Source organism: Notolepis coatsorum (genome assembly GCF_963971535.1).
Source record: "Notolepis coatsorum genome assembly, chromosome: 17".
NCBI classification, from domain to species: Eukaryota; Metazoa; Chordata; class Actinopteri; order Aulopiformes; family Paralepididae; genus Notolepis; species Notolepis coatsorum.
The window spans coordinates 80,339,067-80,357,099 of record NC_140181.1 but is presented as its reverse complement, the minus strand read 5'-3'; the positions used below and the strand labels follow the sequence as shown (position 1 = coordinate 80,357,099).

The following is an 18,033-nucleotide window of genomic DNA, read 5'->3' as shown; positions in this document are numbered from 1 at the left end:
ATACCCTACTCTGTTGTTCCCGAAGTTACCTAGGCTGGTGCAGAGCCCTTTAATTGCTCTGGGCTGGTGTGAATCGGAAATACAGAAATACCAGCTACAGGCTTTCCGTTTTCCGGGCACCCCCAGTTCTGTTTATAGTCCCCAGTGAAACAAACAACAAGCAGACGCTCGTACATCTCGAAAACAAGACAATGGAGTTATCAGCGGACATTTTCAACAAAACAATTATAGAAACGTGTGAAGTGCACAATATTTCCTCGTTTAAATTAAGCCACTGCAACGGCTTTGCCTTAAGAATTTGCTACATGACCGGGACGGCGGGACGTTCTAGCTTGCTTGTCGACAGGATTCGGGGGGAGTGCATTTTCACGACTATGCTTGCACCTCATGGTACCAAAGCACCTCAAAGGCGCTAAAAACAAAATTACAAACATCTCAAAACAAACTGGTCAGACTACTGCTTGACCTTACTCCTAGAACCCACCTCACCCCTGCCCACTTTGACAACCTAGGATGGCTTAGAGTAGATGACAGAGTACAGCAACTTGCAATGGGCCTGGTCTACAAGATACACTACACGACCAAGGTACCCATGTACATGGCAAAATACTTCCCAAAGGTCAGTGAATACCACGATCACAACACCAGAGGGAGCTCCACAAATCATGTTAAACCCAGATTCGGCTCAAATAAGGGACTAAACACGTTTCGCAATTATGCCACATCAATGTGGAACGCCCTACCCAAAGCTGTAAAGGAATGTGGATCACTACCCACTTTCAAAACCTCTCTCAAGAGACACCTACGGGAGACTGCAATTCAACACTGGCCCCTGTAAATATCCTAACCCAACCCCCTCAGTCATTTACCTAGTATGGTTTTGTCAATAGTCCAATGTACAATTTTGTTTGTTTGTACAGAGTCTCCCCCCCCCCCCCCCCCCCCCCTCAATGTACAGTTTTGCTTGTTTATACAGTGTGCCCCCCCCCCCCCCCCCCAACCACCTCCAATGTAAATTACCCAGTATGGTTGTCAATATCCCAGTGTACCCAACCCCCCCCCACCCAACCTCCTCCAATGTACAGTTTCTACGTCAAATGTATATACTCCCTTTTCTTGACTCCTTCTGTATCACAAACAGTACTGTATTTGCAAATCTGGTATGTCATAAATGTATAGATGTAGCAGTACTGACTATCTGTATGTCATGTATGTCATATATGTCCTGATGAATTGAAAATGGGGGACCCTGATGTAAACAAGACGAAAGTCTTTCTCTGGTCTGCATCCCCTTAACAATTGTGTGTATTGAGCTGTACTGTATTGTACCCATTCTGCAATCTGTTAATAAAGTTTTCAATCAATCAATCAATCGTGATTTCAGAGGCGGGACTTCCTACCCGATTCACACTTTCGGCCGTAGTGCTTTACCAATAAAGCTGGAGACGAGGTTAGAAGTTACCTAACCTTATTACATGGCGTTTTCACATTAGCCGAAATGCTTGCTTGTGATTGGTCAATAGCGCTCGTCAGAGGTCCGATATTACTCGATAACGGACCTCTGCCGAACAATAATGACCACTGTGCGCAGCTGGACCAATCAAGCCCACTACACACAAATTGTATCAGTGCTGCTCAGCATATGCACAGCTGCACCCAGTCATGCAATCAGACCACAGACCTGCCGGCTGCCGATAATAATAATCACTTTATTTGGGCTGACAGAGCCACAGAACAACTGCGTCTGCATTTGATCTCGTCTTGTCGATGAATTAGGTATATTGTTACTAACTATTGTTACATTATCCCGCTTATTACATGGCTAACTTACTAACAATTTGTTAGTAAGTTAGCCATGTAATAAGCGGGATAATGTATAGCCTATACTCTGTCATTGTCGCAAAATAATTGACCTTCACTGACGTTTAAAACACCGTGTGTGTGTGTGTGTGTGTGTGTGTGTGTGTGTGTGTGTGTGTGTGTGTGTGTGTGTGTGTGTGTGTGTGTGTGTGTGTGTGTGTGTGTGTGTGTGTGTGTGTGTGTGTGTGTGTGTGTGTGTGTGTGTGTGTGTGTGTGTGTGTGTGTGTGTGTGTGTGTGTGTGTGTGTGTGTGTGTGTGTTTTTCACACACAGATGTCCAGCTCGCCACTGTCCAAGAAGCTTCGCGTGTCAGGAACAGAGACGAAGACGGGATCACACTGCTCCTCCTCCAACTCCAGAGCTGAACTGTCCCACACACCTGCCAACGTGAGTACCACACTGCAGGTTCAATACCACTCTGTCAGAACTGAACTGTCCCACACACCAGCCAATGTGAGTATCACACTGCAGGTTCAATACCACTCTTGTCAGAACTGAACTGTCCCACACACCTGCCAACGTGAGTACCACACTGCAGGTTCAATACCACTAAAGGAAACATGAGTTGTCAGTGTGAGAAAGAATAATTGCCTTTTTTCGTTTTTGTTTAAATATGAGTTACTGATTGTGCTTCAAAAGCGTGTGTATACATTATACACTGTAAATGAGCACACATGCAGCTTCAGCTTGGTGTTGTTAAAACAGGTGACTAAAACTGATCCCCTCCCCTGCCATTTCTCCCCAGGGCATGGCTAAGAATGGCAATGATGCTGAGATTGATGAAGGCCTGTACTCTAGACAGCTGTAAGTCCTCTCCCGACTTTATCCTCACATGGTCCTTTGTAGGACGCACAGTGTTATTATGCTGGTTGTGTGTATATGCCTAATATAAATGTGTGTATATAGTAGCCTAGCCTAATATGAATATATATATTGGGCTTGTCTGTGATGGTGTTACTCAGTGTTATCAATACAAATAATAATTCATTTCTAAAATACTAAGCATGTTATCGAGACAACATTATAAACTCAAACTGTCTGTATGGACAGCAGAGCTATTTTATAGATCTGTGCATCAGCATTACAGAGTATCTTTAAGTTTCACTTTCACTTTGAGACTAGATTTAACTCCCCGCGAAGGGAAGAAAGAAGGCTCTAGAAGCAACACGACATGTTACACAACGATGCCGGATGAGTTTGCAATCTTTCGGATTTAAACCGAAGGCAAAAGCTTGACTGGATATCTTGGTATTACTGTTTGTTGGTTTATTTTTAAATTGGAACCTGGCGTCAACTCTGGCTGTACAACAAATAATGGATATCATACTAGTAATTGAAATTTAATTAAAACCCGCCTTGGACGGACACAGCGGATCAATGTAGCCGCATGGCGTTAGATCAAAGTAAGCGCTAAACAGACATTGAGCGTCATTGTGTAAAATACTGGTGTCACTGGCAATTCGTTTATTAGACATGGGAAAATTACACATCACTGCAGCAACCCTAATTAATATATATATTAGAAATAGCTTATTTCTGTATGTACACTCTACTGTAAATGAGGGATACCTCAGTTGCTTTCTGAGTCCACAAAGGGTTGAAATGAAATTTCATATATATATAATTTATGTACTATGACTGTATCTCATTTGTCAATGTTTTGTGTCATCCTATAGCTACGTGCTGGGCCATGATGCTATGAAACGCATGCAAAACTCTAATGTCCTCATCTCTGGTATGAGAGGGCTCGGAGTGGAGATTGCCAAGAACGTCATCCTGGGTGGAGTCAAGACTGTCACTGTCCATGACACGGGTGTGGCAGAATGGAGAGACCTCTCCTCACAGGTGTGTGTGTACGCACGGCTCATCTGTATCTTGACTCTTCACAGGAAGCCCATGCAGAGGTTGTGATTAAAGTCAATTTGCCTGGCCTTTCCAGTCTCTCGTAAACATACTCCAAAGTGCAATGTAGTCATGGTGGTTTTCACTCTCATAGTTGCCATCTGACAATAATGCAGCAGACACTCCCTCTCCTCCTCTCAGTGACTGACCTAGATTTAGTAACCGTGGGAGTCCTGTCCCAGGAATGAATGAATGAATGAATGAAAACTTTATTAACAGATTGCAGAATGGGTACAGTACAGTACAGCTCAATACATACAATTGTTAAGGGGATGCAGACCAGAGAAAGACTTTCGTCTTGTTTACATCAGGGTCCCCCATTAGGACCATATAATAATGATGGTGGAGCCGAGGCTTATCCCAGGCCATCATTACAGTGGATAATTTGCTGGTGTCTGTTATCAACCCGAGACCCTGCTGTTTTTTTTGGCTGCTTCATTAGAGGCCAGGCAGCTAACCGTGTGGATCGCCCACCTGCGTGTAGCTTTATGCCAAGCAAGCAGTGCAAAAATTTACCGTAGTGGCATGCAGTAATGCGCCTTTCATTTTCGCGGAAATAGGCTGTCTATTGCCATTCTCTTTGACAAACTCTAACCTTAACCAGCTCCTTAACAACGCCTAAACTTAACCGTTCTAACCTTAACCAACTCCGAAACAATGCCTAACCTTAACCTTAACCTTAACCATGCCTAACCTTAACCATAGAAATTATATTGCCATTCTCTTTGACAAACTCTAACCTTAACCAGCTCCTTAACAGCGCCTAAACTTAACCGTTCTAACCTTAACCAACTCCGAAACAATGCCTAACCTTAATCGGCGAAAGAATACACGTTAAAAAAAAATCACGTTAAAAAATATTTTCGATGGGATTCGAACTCGCCAGCAAACAAGCCATAGGATCCACAGCCATGTGTCCTTGCCAATTGAGCTATTTGTTGGATACTGAATAAGGGGCGGTGACTTATATATATTGAGCTCCGCTCGTGTCGCATGCGCGGGCACCTCGCGCGAGCACGCCTGCGCACGCACGCACCTGAGCGAGCACGCCGCCGCCGGTGCACGCACGGTAGCATTTGTCTGAAAAGAAGGGCGCTTTACCGCACTAGCGTGCGGTGACGAATGCGGAAGCATTTTTGCACTGCTTGCTTGGCATTAACGTACAGGCCGCCCACCTGGCTCTATTCGTTCTGGAGGCCAAGCGGAGACCCTTGAGTTTCCACTGATCCTCCTGGCCTGATTCAGCTAAATCGTTGTACAGCTAAATCGTTGGCCAGCTAACGTGTCCTTAAAATGTCTTAAATTCACATTTACTAATACAAGGCCTTAAAAGTATTAAAGGGTCTTAAATTCTGTTTGGAAAAGTCAAACAGACCTAAATATTTATTTATTGAATGCTCTAAGCGGCATCCAAAATTAACTCCAATGCCTCTAAAATTCATCTTTGGCAAAACAAGAGTTTAATTCAAAAGCCTCGTTATCACTTTAGTCTTTGGTCTTTGCTATTCTTGTTCTTTGTCCCCTGGTGACCACCGTAGTGTGTCTGGATGGCATGGAGGAGCTAACTAGTTGGCCAACCTGCAAACGGTCTGGTTTCTCCTGGTTTACTTACTGCCTAATCTTAACCCTTTCTCGTGCTGTGCTTCCGTTTAGCTGTTAATCTCCGGTGTTTCAGAGCAAGTCTCATTCATGATGGTTAACGAAGGTCATTGCACCCAGTCTCTTGAACTAGTGATTCGCATTGTGCTTCCTCGTGCATTCCCTGTTCAGAATATAGATGGATAGATACTTTATTGATCCCTTTGGGGAAATTCAGTTATCCAGTTATCTCAATGGTTGACGTACGTTAAGACATAAATGGACACACAATAAAAGTCAAATGAGTAAAACACTGTGGTGGACAAACAATCAAATCAGTACTTGAGTTAAAGGTAGCAGCAGTAAAATAGATAAATAAATTAAGGTAATAATTACATTGTCCAATGGGGGGAGGGACGGACTGACTCACTCATGAGCCTCTGCCCTCGTCTGAGGTGTTAAACAGTCTGATGGCTGAGGGGACAAAAGATCTCCTGCACCGCCCAGTCCGCGAGCGCAGCAAGATTATACATCCTTATGAATGTAAGGAACAATATGGGCTGAATATGTGTAGGAAACATTTCCGGGTAAATAAGTACAATATTTGGACAAAAGATGAGTTGTAATGAGTGTCAATCATCAGTCTAATCTACAAGAGGAAGTTGACAACAGACTCCAGTAGGCTTAATGAGACATTTACCTATTTATTTAAAAGCCATGTATAAACTATGAAACACAGAAGCACCACAATAATAAAACTGCGGTCTAAATTACTTTCAACATAGGAATTGGCATCCTACCTTGATGGAGCCTCAGTATGGCCAGCCCAGCCACTGAATCCACAGTAGTCTTACAAGTAGCCCAATACACTATTATGAAAAGTATAGGAGCTGTTGGCAGGTGAGACTCTGGCTGTAAAGTAGACTATTGTAGTGATTAATATCATTAAGGACTATATTCTTTCACATTAATAAACATATTTGGACAAATGCTCTTTTAACTCAACCAGCCTTACTGATGATTTTGTACTCTCAATATATGTATTTGCTCAGAAGAGTGTGCCTATATTTTCACATTTGATGTTTATTGGCTTTAAATTTAAACAATGGCATTAAAAGGTCTTATGTAACTTTGTGATGCATGTAGACAACCTGTATGGTCCCCTGGTCTCACGTTTAAACCCCCCCGATATTGCCTGCTTCCATTCAGTCATTGGCACTCCTTCTGGAGTCTCATTAAAGTGTCGTCAAATAGCCGATATTTATCACTGTTACTCTGGCTTTTCTCGACATCACAGGACATTATATTTATCACTGAAGCTCTGGCTTCTCTCTACATCACAGGACATTATATTTATCACAGATGCTCTGGCTTCTCTCGACATCACAGGATATTATATTTATCACTGATACTCTGGCTTCTCTCTACATCACAGGACATTATATTTATCACTGAAGCTCTGGCTTCTCTACATCACAGGACATTATATTTATCACAAGCTCTGGCTTCTCTCTACATCACAGGACATTATATTTATCACAAGCTCTGGTTTCTCTACATCACAGGACATTATATTTATCACTGAAGCTCTGGCTTCTCTCTACATCACAGGACATTATATTTATCACTGAAGCTCTGGCTTCTCTCTACATCACAGGACATTATATTTATCACTGAAGCTCTGGCTTCTCTCTACATCACAGGACATTATATTTATCACTGAAGCTCTGGCTTCTCTACAATCTACATCACAGGACATTATATTTATCACTGAAGCTCTGGCTTCTCTACAATCTACATCACAGGACATTATATGCATCACAGATGCTTTGGCTTCTCTCTTTAAACATCTTAGGACATTATATTTACCACTGAAGCCCTGACGGCTCTCCTATAGGAAATTACTTTTTGCTCTGCCAAGCAATCTCTGTTCCCATTTATTACAATTCTCAGCATTTACTTTACAAAATTGGCACTCGAGCCTCTTTCGCACAAAATCTCTGGACATTGACAATGCCTAGAGAATCTGTTGCGGGCATTGCCTGGAGTTGCACACCATGCGATTCTCTGACAGACGTGTTTTCACATATGAATTTAGGCGAGGGGCGGCGTCTTGGTAGTGCAAGGGCACAACACAGGAAGGGACCTCCTTCGCCTGGGTCCTAAATATTTAACTGGTATGTGATGCAACATCAAATTTGAAATAAAGGTTTTAAATAAAATAAGTGGCAACGGTATTCGGTACAGAGTGAAAAGCAACCAATGGTGTTCTGTACAGTGTAAAAACATAGCTTTTTTAAATGTACATGCATTGAGAAAAACGTGATGTGCTTGTTTTTCCCAGCTCCTCAACCGTAGTAGATTTGTAGACACAAATACACAATCTGTGTGCCGTGAAATTGAGTATAAATGATTTACAATCAATCCAAAACGTTTGTATTACTCATGAACTGTTCATTATTGTAAACGTTTTTGGATGATGAGCAAACAGCGTTTCATATATCTCATCCTCAGTTAAGACAGCGGCGCAATCTGGCCAGCATATCATCTTGACTTGATATTTAAAAAATCTCCTGTTTTCAAAAGCATTGAGCAAAAGCTGACCTATTTAACAAATTATGAAGAATTAATCTTTATTCCATACAGGCTAAAACACTGAGAATCACACATTAAATATGTATGGCTTTTCTGCCCTCTGAGGCGCCTCCACATTCACTCACTTTTTGGAGCATATTGGAGCACCTCGCAAACTCACTCAAATCACTTGAGACAAACGTCTTGTGTCTTGTCGTTGGTCGGGAATGAAATATGAAGATAACATATATATATATACATATTATCCACAAACCATACGTTTTAATTTAACCATCTGCGGGAAAAGGCCAACTGTACGCAGCATCGCTGCATATGGAACATGGTTATTCCACGTAATCAATACGCCCACTCACTCGCCGTGTGAATTCTAACAAAGATCTGCTTGTGCTCAGTTGGTCAATACGCGGACTCACTACTATGGAGCTTGGATGTTAAACTCGGCGTGGAATAATTTTAACGTTTTGTGTTCGTACATACACCCCTCTGATTTAAGGTGCAGTTAAGCTCAGGAGTCCAGTGCATGTGCGAGAGAGGCGTTATTGATGATTGGCCCACTCTGTCCGCCAATCTCAGTTTGACCATTAATCTGTTGTATTGTACGTGTCTTTGTGTGGTCAGTTCTACCTGCGGGAGGATGACTTGGGGAAGAACAGGGCCGAGGTGAGCCAGCTCCGTCTGGCCGAGCTCAACAGCTACGTCGCCGTCGTCGCCTACACTGGTTCCCTCAACGAAGACTACCTCACGCAGTTCCAGGTAAGACCTCGGGGGGCTAAAGATGACCTCCTTCTCCCTTACAGCCCCACCCGATCCCTCTGGTCCTCTTCCAATGCTTCCCTCATCGTCCCGTCATCCAAATAAACATTTTTGGTGATCGGGCTTTCTCATGAGCTGCACCCCGACTCTGGAACACCCTCCTTCAGACCATCAGACTCTCCCTCACTCTCCACCTTCAAATCCCGACTCAAAACCTACCTGTTCTCCCTAGCATTCCCCCCCCCGGTTTCCCTTACTTACTTTCCGACTGTCTCCTACTGGCTCCTGTATTTGCTGTCTGTTACTCGTGGTTTTATGTTCTTGTGTACTCATATTGTTCCCTGTGGTTCTATGTTTCTTTGTTTTTTGCCTATTGTCAGCGACTTTGGGTCCTTGAAAAAGCGCTATACAAAATAAATTAATGATTGTTTATTTTTCATTAGCTCTAAGGTTTATGTTGTGAGCTTTAACACCGCCCCCCCTGTCCTGTCCGTAGGTGGTAGTGCTGACTAACTCCAGCCTGGAAGAGCAGCAGCTTGTGGGAGACCTCTGCCACAACAACGGCATCAAGCTGGTCGTGGCAGACACACGGGGCCTGTTCGGGTAAAGACCGCTAGCATTCCTTCAACCGCCCCCTCTCTGCAGTTAGCTGACTATTCCTTCATTTCTGTGTATAAACCGTTCGCATGTTCGCATCGGTTTCTAACATTTGCACGTGTGCCTTTTTCTTTGTCCTGCAGTCAGTTGTTCTGTGACTTCGGCGAGGAGATGGTGGTGTACGACCCCAACGGGGAGCAGCCTCTGAGTTCCATGATCTCGATGATCACCAAGGTCAGTAATTTTGTATTTGAACCGAGCGGTAACGTGTACGACCACTAGGCCGGCTCTAGACGGATGCTGGACTAAAATCCAGTTGGAAGTCGGTAGAAAAGCTCAGCACACTGAAAGGGTTCAATGTTAAGTGACGTTTGAAGCTCTTCAGGCTTGAAATACCTTTTTACCTGCTTCTACAGTCCTTCATGTACCACATATTGCTGGGCAGTGTGAGAAGAAAATAAATATCACAATCGTTCGATGTATATCATAGGAATGGGCATTGATTTTCGAATAGTCGTTCAATTATATTTATTAAAAATTGTTAATGCGAATACCGTAATTCCTCTAATAGTGACCCGGGCTTGTATTTGCTTAAACTGTAGCGGGTATCAGGCTTTTATTAGGAGGAGGCATGTATAAGAGAGAGGCCTATATTTCTAATTTTCAAACGGATCATAATGAATAAATCAACATTTTGTGTCAGTTTGAACCCAGTAAAATGTACTGGGTTCATTTATTGAAACCAAGTACTGTATGAAATAGTAAACAGTGCAATTACAGGTGGTCACTGGTCATTTCAACGTTTTCAAAGTGAAATCAAGTAACTTTACCTTAGCAGCTCAGTATGCAGCTCAGTATATTAGTAACCCGGCTTGTATTAGGAGGTCGGCTTATAATTGCTTAGCTCAAGAGCGCACCCGGCCATTAATAGAGACCCGGTTTGTAAATTGAATACCGGTCACTATTAGAGGAATTACGGTATAATTGTCTCAAAAAATATATTTGCCCCCGTTTTTACCGGCAATTACACTTTGTAGTGTTGAGAGGGGACCCTATTAAGTAACTGTTACATCGCTGAACCTCATGCTGGGTACAGTGTGCAGAATTTAATTCAAAACTCCCAAGTTCACCCCTTCCCAAAATATAATTTGCGCAAAATGCCAGGTGTTCGTTCAACCCACGCACAACACTGAGAGCTTACCTGTAATTTAGCATAGCCTCATAGTGTGGCGAACACACACACCCTCTCTCTCTCGTGCGTGAGGTGGAAGGGGCCGTCTCTCGGATATCAAATTAATGATATGAAATGGGACCTGCATGACACTTTTTTCTCTATTCAATAACGTTTTACCCTGAGGTAATGTTGCTAATTTACAATAAAGTTCTAAAACAGAAAAGTAGGCTACTTACATTCTTTGACGCTAGAACTTCAGCTGTAGTTGTTATATAGCTTGCATAAAACTGTCTCGAGGTTCCACAAGTTAAATCAAAATCCGAAGTATTTCCAACCGGGGCTTGAGATGCTCAGAGTGCAAACCACTGTCTTCTGGTTGTTGTTGTTCATTATTACTAGATTATTTTATTATTACTCGTTCAGCTCAATGGTGTCGCGTGTCTCCTATCTGTCAAGCAGCGCATTCAGGCCAACGCTCACTGGGGGCTGTTTTTTTCACAATAATCTTTTTTGATATATATATATATATATATATATATATATATATATATATATACCGTAATTTTCGGACTATAAGGCGCACCTGAGTATAAGCCGCAGCAGCTAAATTGAATGATGTGTACATATATAAGCTGCAGGTATTTTAATGTTTAATTACCATATGTAAGGGTTCGTGCACAGAGGGGATTGTTCGGAAAGAGAGGGCTGTTTGAGGAAGCTCCCATTTATTAACATATGGCGCGGACCAGCCATAGCTCGGTATACGCTGCGGCCGGCTAGCGTGATAGCTGAATCTGGTGTGCTAGAGCCCATCCATGATTCTGTGAAAATCATACAGCAGCAGTCTGCTAAGTTTCTCGGAGTAGTGAGTCGCAAGCGGATTTCATCCATCTTGCTAGTCTGGAGCCCTGTCAACGCTCTCAAATATTTCAAAGATAATTTTCAGAAAAATCTCTTGGAATTTACATTATTTATTATCATTCACAATATCCACAAATGCCCCCCTCCCCCCCCCCCCCCTCCAGGACGCTCCGGGTGTGGTGGTGACATGTATGGCTGAGGCTCGTCACGGCTTCGAGAGCGGAGACTCCGTCACTTTCACAGGGGTCCAGGGCATGACTGACCTGAACGGCTGCCAGCCGGTTGAGATCAAGGCTCTCGGTAAGAAGCGCTTCCATTTAGAAGGGAGGGAAGGGTCCATGTACCCTGAGTTACCTGTTCCATTGGATTTACATGACTAATCTAATGTTTGTTCTCTCTCGCTCTCTAGGTCCCTACACCTTCAGTATTTGCGACACCACCGGCTTCTCCGATTACGTGAGAGGGGGAATTGTCTCCCAGGTCAAGATGCCCAAGAAGATTTCTTTTGTGAGTGGTTGCCACTTTCTGCATCTAGCCACTGTAATGTCACAGTGATGTGGTAGCAAATAGACCCTTTTATTGCTTGTAAATTGTATTTGTTTTGGCATCCGGAAGTGCCCAGGGACTGTCTGGGCGAAACCATGTGACCTCCGGTGACCTGTCCTTGTGCTTATGTTACCTTCGCCTAGTCAAATGCCAAGTGAGCCGTGTCAGGATCTTTGGTGATTAATGGTTTTGCAAACCCGGTTAGACAATATCACTACACTCCGCGGGAAGAAACTCCAGGGACCATTCGCTCACTGCAGCAGAGAACGAGGGCTGTAGAGACGCCACTAAACCTGTTTCACGCTTTGGGAGTACATTTTAGGATTTTAACTGAAAAGATTCATGCATTTCTAATGTGGAAGCCAAGTATTGCCTACAAGATGACGTTGCTGACAATATGGTCTATTTTAGGGATGGGCAAAACTCACAATTACTATTCGATAGTCACTGGGAACTATTCCATTACTAATTGAAAATCGTACTACCTTTTTATAAAAATAAATTGTAATCTTTATTTAAAAAAAAATATACAAAAAATTATTATATACATAATATATATACCGGTATGTGAGATAATCCAACACTCAAGCTAGCCGGCTGCTGTCATTTCTAACAGCTAACACTAGTCGACCAAGCCACCCCTAGTCTATTTATACCACTATACATTTTTCCAGCACTCTTAACTTGTATCCCTTCCTGTGCAGAAATCCCTCTCCTCCTCCATGACCGAACCAGAGTTCATCATGACAGACTTTGCCAAGTTTGAGCGTCCAGGACAGCTGCACGTGGGCTTCCAGGCCATCCACGCCTACCAGAAGAAACACAGCCGCTTGCCCAAGCCATGGAACCAGGTAACGCCATTTAGCCAGAGTGGTCCATCGCCGGATCGCAAATTACATCACGTCATAAATCAATGTCTTCAGACTGTATGACATTAACCTCTTAAGCCTAAAATACATACCTAAGTAAATGGAAGATTACTCCACTTCTACAAGGTCCATTTGCATGTTCTTGGTATCGGGGACATCTATGGACCTCAGTGAATGTATTCCCAGTGTCACTCTGCGGCACAGTTCCATTAGTGAGGAAAGATGGGGGGGGTTATATTGACGAGGCTTGACAACAGAGGTTCAAAGATAACTTCACATTTATTTGGCTATTCGTATCTCTTTATCCATCGGGGCTGCTCCCGTTTCTGTGTGGACAAATCACCTACGGCATCTTAGGAAGCTCAAACCTCAAACTCAAACCTATTATCTCTCTCTCTCTCTCTCTCTCTCTCTCTCTCTCTCTCTCTCTCTCTCTCGTCAAACATGTACACTAAAGTTAAGTCATGTTGGAGTTGTATTGTGTTTGAGGGAAAGAAACCTCGATCCTGTCCTGCTGTAGTTTTTATTTTCACTGTGCCGCTTGATTTGATTGTATTTAATGAAAACAGTGTTTTTCAGAGATGAGAAAAGGTTTAGCATTTTTCTATTGCTTTTGCACAATAAATGTTCTTAAAATACCTCTGTACTATGTGAAATATGTCCTAGTAATACAAGAGTACAGTAATAGCTGCCAGTGTTTTACCCCTTCAGAAGCATTATATAGACATTTTAAGATAAATTAATATACCGTGATATATACCGTTCCCTTCTATGCTTCAAATTATACCGTGATATAAATTTTAGACCATACCGTCCAGCCCTAATATCGGGCCTATTATACCTTATTATAGCCAACTTGCACATCTATGGATCAGGCCAAATCTACTCTTTCCAATGGCAGAGTTCAATTTGGATTTAGTATCACCAGGCGTGCATGAAGAACCGAGAATTAAATCTACTGTAAATACAGTCTGCTTTTTATTTTTGCGACAGGTCCGCCATTTTGAATCTGTTTGCAACGCGGATTGTTGCTAAAAGTTCACAGAAGGTAGACACCCTAACTGCGCTCCAATCTATGCCAATAACGTTCAGTTTTGTGATATAGTATCCCGAGAAATTAAAAAAATTCATACACAAGTCATTTGCTTGCTTGAGGCTAGAATTTCCTGGGTACTGTCGTTTTTTTAAATTGCATCGCTCATTGAGATCTCTGGATGCCCTCTGCTCATATGACTACAAATCATCAGCATTCGGTGATAAAAAATGGCTGACCTCTGAAAATATGATCACATTTCAAAAACTAATAACACATTAACCTCTTCCACCCGTGCGGTCCGGTACCGGGCCGCAAATGACATCACGTCATAAATCATTCTCTAGACTGTATGACATAATGTTAGATTTTCTTTTCAAATGTATCCAATGGTAAACATCCTAACCATGTCACAACAGCAGTCATAGTGTATATTTTCAGCAATACGTTTGTTTACTAATGGGTTAAAGTGTTATTAATGATATATGAGTTTAGGAATTGTATTCAAAAGATGGCGAATTTTGACCGGAAATAAATCCGAGCGGCCATTTTGCTATAGTCATTATGATGAAGGAAAGATGGGGCTTTCAATGAGCGTTGACATTTTGAAAAACGACATCCAGCCTTCTGGAAGCAAATTAATTCCTGATTATTATTTATTTATATTATTTTTCTGGATTATATACCACAAAACTGAACATTATTGGCATAGTTTGGAGCGCAGTTAGTTTGTCTCCCTTCTGTTAACATTTAGCAACCATCCGCGTTGAATTTGGTTTCAAAATGGCGGAGCTGTCTCAAAAATAAAAAGCTGACTGTAAATACAGTAGATTTCATTCTCGGTTCTTCATGCACTCCTGGTGATACTAAATCCAAATTGAACTCTGTCATTGGAACGAGTAGATTTGGCCCGATCCATAGATGTGCAACATCGCTATACTAAGGTCATTTATAGGCCTCATATTCTATAATAATATTTCAAATTGCAATGGTCCGGATGGCAGAATTCAGCACTGTATCTACAAAACCTTCTGTTTAATCATCTTCCCTTTATTAATTTCCTTATGTCGCTTTCACACAGGAGCTGTTTGGTCCGGACTATCGGACCAGAATTCGATAGTCCGCTTTTTTGGGTTTGTGTGAATGCGCAGTCGAACTCTAGTGCGGACCAAACACACAAACTCTGGTCCGCCAAAAAACATAGGTCTCGGTTCGCTTCATCGGACCAAACGCGGACCAAATATAGGAAGTCACCTGATAAACTGTGCATCTTGGGTAGAAGGAAGAAAAAAACACAGCGGCTTATTATTATTATTATTATTATTATTATTATTATTATTATTGCGGCGCTCGGCATTCACTGCAAAACAAGCACACTGTAGCCTAAACATGTCTCCTGATAAACTGTGCATCTTGGGTAGAAGGAAGAAAAAACACTGCGGACACACACAGACACGCACACGGGCTCGCAGCCACACACACACATTTCCACTCTCTATTGTCCAATAGACGAGCGCCCTTTTCGACCGCGTGACATTGTTCAGAAAGTTTTGGTGCGCTTGACAAATTGCTGTGTGAATGCAGACGAACCAAATGAAGAATGTAACAATGTTGCAACTTCACCACCAGAACCGCACAGAGTCCACAAACTATATGTGAAAGCACCCTTAGATTTCTCTTTACACGTGATCTCAAGAAGGTACTGAACGAGCTCGGTGGCAGTTTTTTTTTTGTCTGGAAATTTTTTGCATGGTGTTATTCACTGTCAAAGATGCAAAGTTAAGGAATCTTCCAGTGGCTTCATCATGTTGTGTGGTGCTTCTGCGGAATGTAATACAAATTCACTCTTAACATCAGAAAGTGCATTTCCTGCTGCATTGTGTAATAGTTGTGTGATATGCTGATTCCAGGCTGACGCAGACGAGATGGTGACGTTGGCTAAGGAGGTGAACGCGGCCCAAACGGGGTCAGCTAAAGTGGAGCAGCTGGACGAGCCGCTTCTCAAGAAACTTGCCTCAGTCAGCGCCGGCGATCTGGCCCCCGTCAACGCTTTTATCGGTGGACTGGCTGCGCAGGAAGTGATGAAGGTAAAAGAGGCCTTACCCTCTCTGGCTTTTTGATCGGTTGGCGTGTAATGGCTGATATGTGGATTCTTTAGGTCAGTGGTTCTCAAACTTTTTACACCAAGTACCACCTGAGAATGTAGCTGGCTCTCCAAGTACCACCATATGACCGGCGTTAAAATACAGTCTATTCAGCTATGCACAGTTCACTCAGGAGGCAAATGTATTCCTAATACCATTATTTATTGTTAACTTTTGTCAGACACAGCCACAATGTACAAAGGGATAGCACTAGAACTAGCAAACGCGTCCACACAACTCATACAATGCAAGGGGCATTGAGAACATAATAACTATAACATTCTCACATACTGTAGCAAGTGAGAAAATTAAGAACAACTGTATTTCAGCAAATTTACTTAATTCTCTCTCTATCTCTATCTCTCTCTCTCTCTCTCTCTCACACAGCAAGCAATTGTCTATCATATTCTCTCTCTCTCTCACACACACACACACACACACAATTATTTTGTTACAAAAACTTAATTTCCTGCATTCTGGTGCAGGACTTTTTTAATTTTTACCCTTTAAATGCCAGTGTTTGTGATGGGCATCACAAATTATTGTAAAAAATAAAAGAAAACGCATATTCAATACATTTTTGAATTTTTACCCTTTAAATGCCAGTTTGTGTGATGGCATCACAAATTATTGTTAAAAGAAACACACAAAGTAAAATATTTTCAATATATCAAATGCAAAGTACATTTTTCTGGGGGGGATTATTACAGGCTAGGCATGTGTCAATGATTAGCAGCAACACAGATTTTGATGGATTTTTTGTAATGTCAGATTTAACACTAACTCTTTTCAGAAAAGTGGGAGTATTTCATTTTTTATCTGACATTACAAAAAAAATAAAAATAAAGGTTATGATCAGGGCTGAAGTTGAATTAAAGATTTATGACTGTTTAGACTGAATTACTCTCTGTCACAGTGATCTCCTGGTTGTTCCCCACTTAGGTTATCTAACTATCGCGCCGCCGCAACCAGAAACACTGGCCTGGCCTGCTCCTGCTTTTTCAGTGGCCTGACTGAAAAAAAAAAGAAAAAAACAAATTGTGCTTTTTTGTAAATGTTTTCAAGTACCACCAGCAGTACCACCAAGTACCACTAGTGGTACGCGTACCACAGTTTGAGAACCACTGCTTTAGGTCATATGTGTCGTTCATCACCTGTCTTTTACACATGCTGTGCTGTGGTCTTATCTGATATCCTATGTCATAGGAGTTGTTTGCATAAGGCAATGGTTTATCAATATCTGGTGTGTTTTCTTGCCGCGGTCTCTGTCGTCACACATGCTCAAACGTTCGAACGTTCAACCATCGTTCGTTACGTTGGCATTTGAATTCTAAATCAACATTCGAATTTATATTTTTTATTTTTTTCATGTCTATTCATTCTGTTTAAACCAATGGGGTTTTTCTTCACAGTTGCAGATAAAGATTAGGCTACACTAATATTATAGTATTAAAATAAACTGATACTTATATTTATTAAAGAAAGTTGATTTAATAAAAAAATTTAATCAGATGAATCACTTTATTCAAATTAAGGATTTAGTTTGAGGATATTTATAAAAAAATTTGAAAAACCCTGACGAAGTTCGAATCCCAAAAACTGGCTTCGGCGACAGCCTGGGACGCCTATTTAGTTTGATTGTACTTTCTTTTATTTCTTTATAAAGGCGGTCTATTTTCATTCTGAAACTGTTAATTGCATCATACCAGGCTTGTGATTATCCACCTCTGCCTTCTCTGCACGTATGTATGTATGAATTTCTTTCATTTTCAAAGTGTCTCTCTCTGCTCTCAGGCATGTACAGGGAAATTCATGCCCGTCATGCAGTGGCTGTACTTTGATGCCCTGGAGTGCCTGGCTGAAGAGGAAGGTTCTCCAGTCACAGAGGAAGAGTGTGCCCCTGTAAGTGCTGACTTGGACAAACACGCACACACACTCTTTGACACGGATAACAATTCTCTTGTCGGTGAAAAGCAAATTAGCTAATCACTCTCCTTCTCCATCTCTCTCCGTCTCCATCTCTCTCTCTCTCCCAGAGGAACTGTCGTTACGATGGGCAGATTGCAGTGTTTGGCACCAAGCTGCAGGAGGCTCTGGCCAAACAGCGCTACTTCCTGGTGAG

The 18,033-nt window shown here is 42.1% G+C and overlaps 1 protein-coding gene and 1 pseudogene across 2 annotated transcripts in view; both read left to right on the top strand.

The window, feature by feature from the left end:
• Positions 1 to 18,033, top strand: part of LOC311244103 — a 265,083-nt pseudogene that overhangs the window by 91,703 nt on the left and 155,347 nt on the right. The window lies entirely within an intron of this gene.
• LOC311243514 (ubiquitin-like modifier-activating enzyme 1) overlaps positions 2,133 to 18,033 on the top strand; it is a gene marked incomplete at both ends in the record, with an annotated part of 65,861 nt that continues 49,960 nt past the window's right edge. The window contains 12 exons of the mRNA XM_084332759.1: positions 2,133 to 2,246; positions 2,605 to 2,663; positions 3,536 to 3,704; positions 8,553 to 8,687; positions 9,184 to 9,290; positions 9,428 to 9,518; positions 11,484 to 11,619; positions 11,729 to 11,826; positions 12,570 to 12,716; positions 15,678 to 15,854; positions 17,706 to 17,813; positions 17,948 to 18,028. Of these exons, the coding sequence (XP_084188885.1) occupies positions 2,133 to 2,246; positions 2,605 to 2,663; positions 3,536 to 3,704; positions 8,553 to 8,687; positions 9,184 to 9,290; positions 9,428 to 9,518; positions 11,484 to 11,619; positions 11,729 to 11,826; positions 12,570 to 12,716; positions 15,678 to 15,854; positions 17,706 to 17,813; positions 17,948 to 18,028 (1,422 nt within the window). The remainder of the gene's footprint in view (positions 2,247 to 2,604; positions 2,664 to 3,535; positions 3,705 to 8,552; positions 8,688 to 9,183; positions 9,291 to 9,427; positions 9,519 to 11,483; positions 11,620 to 11,728; positions 11,827 to 12,569; positions 12,717 to 15,677; positions 15,855 to 17,705; positions 17,814 to 17,947; positions 18,029 to 18,033) is intronic.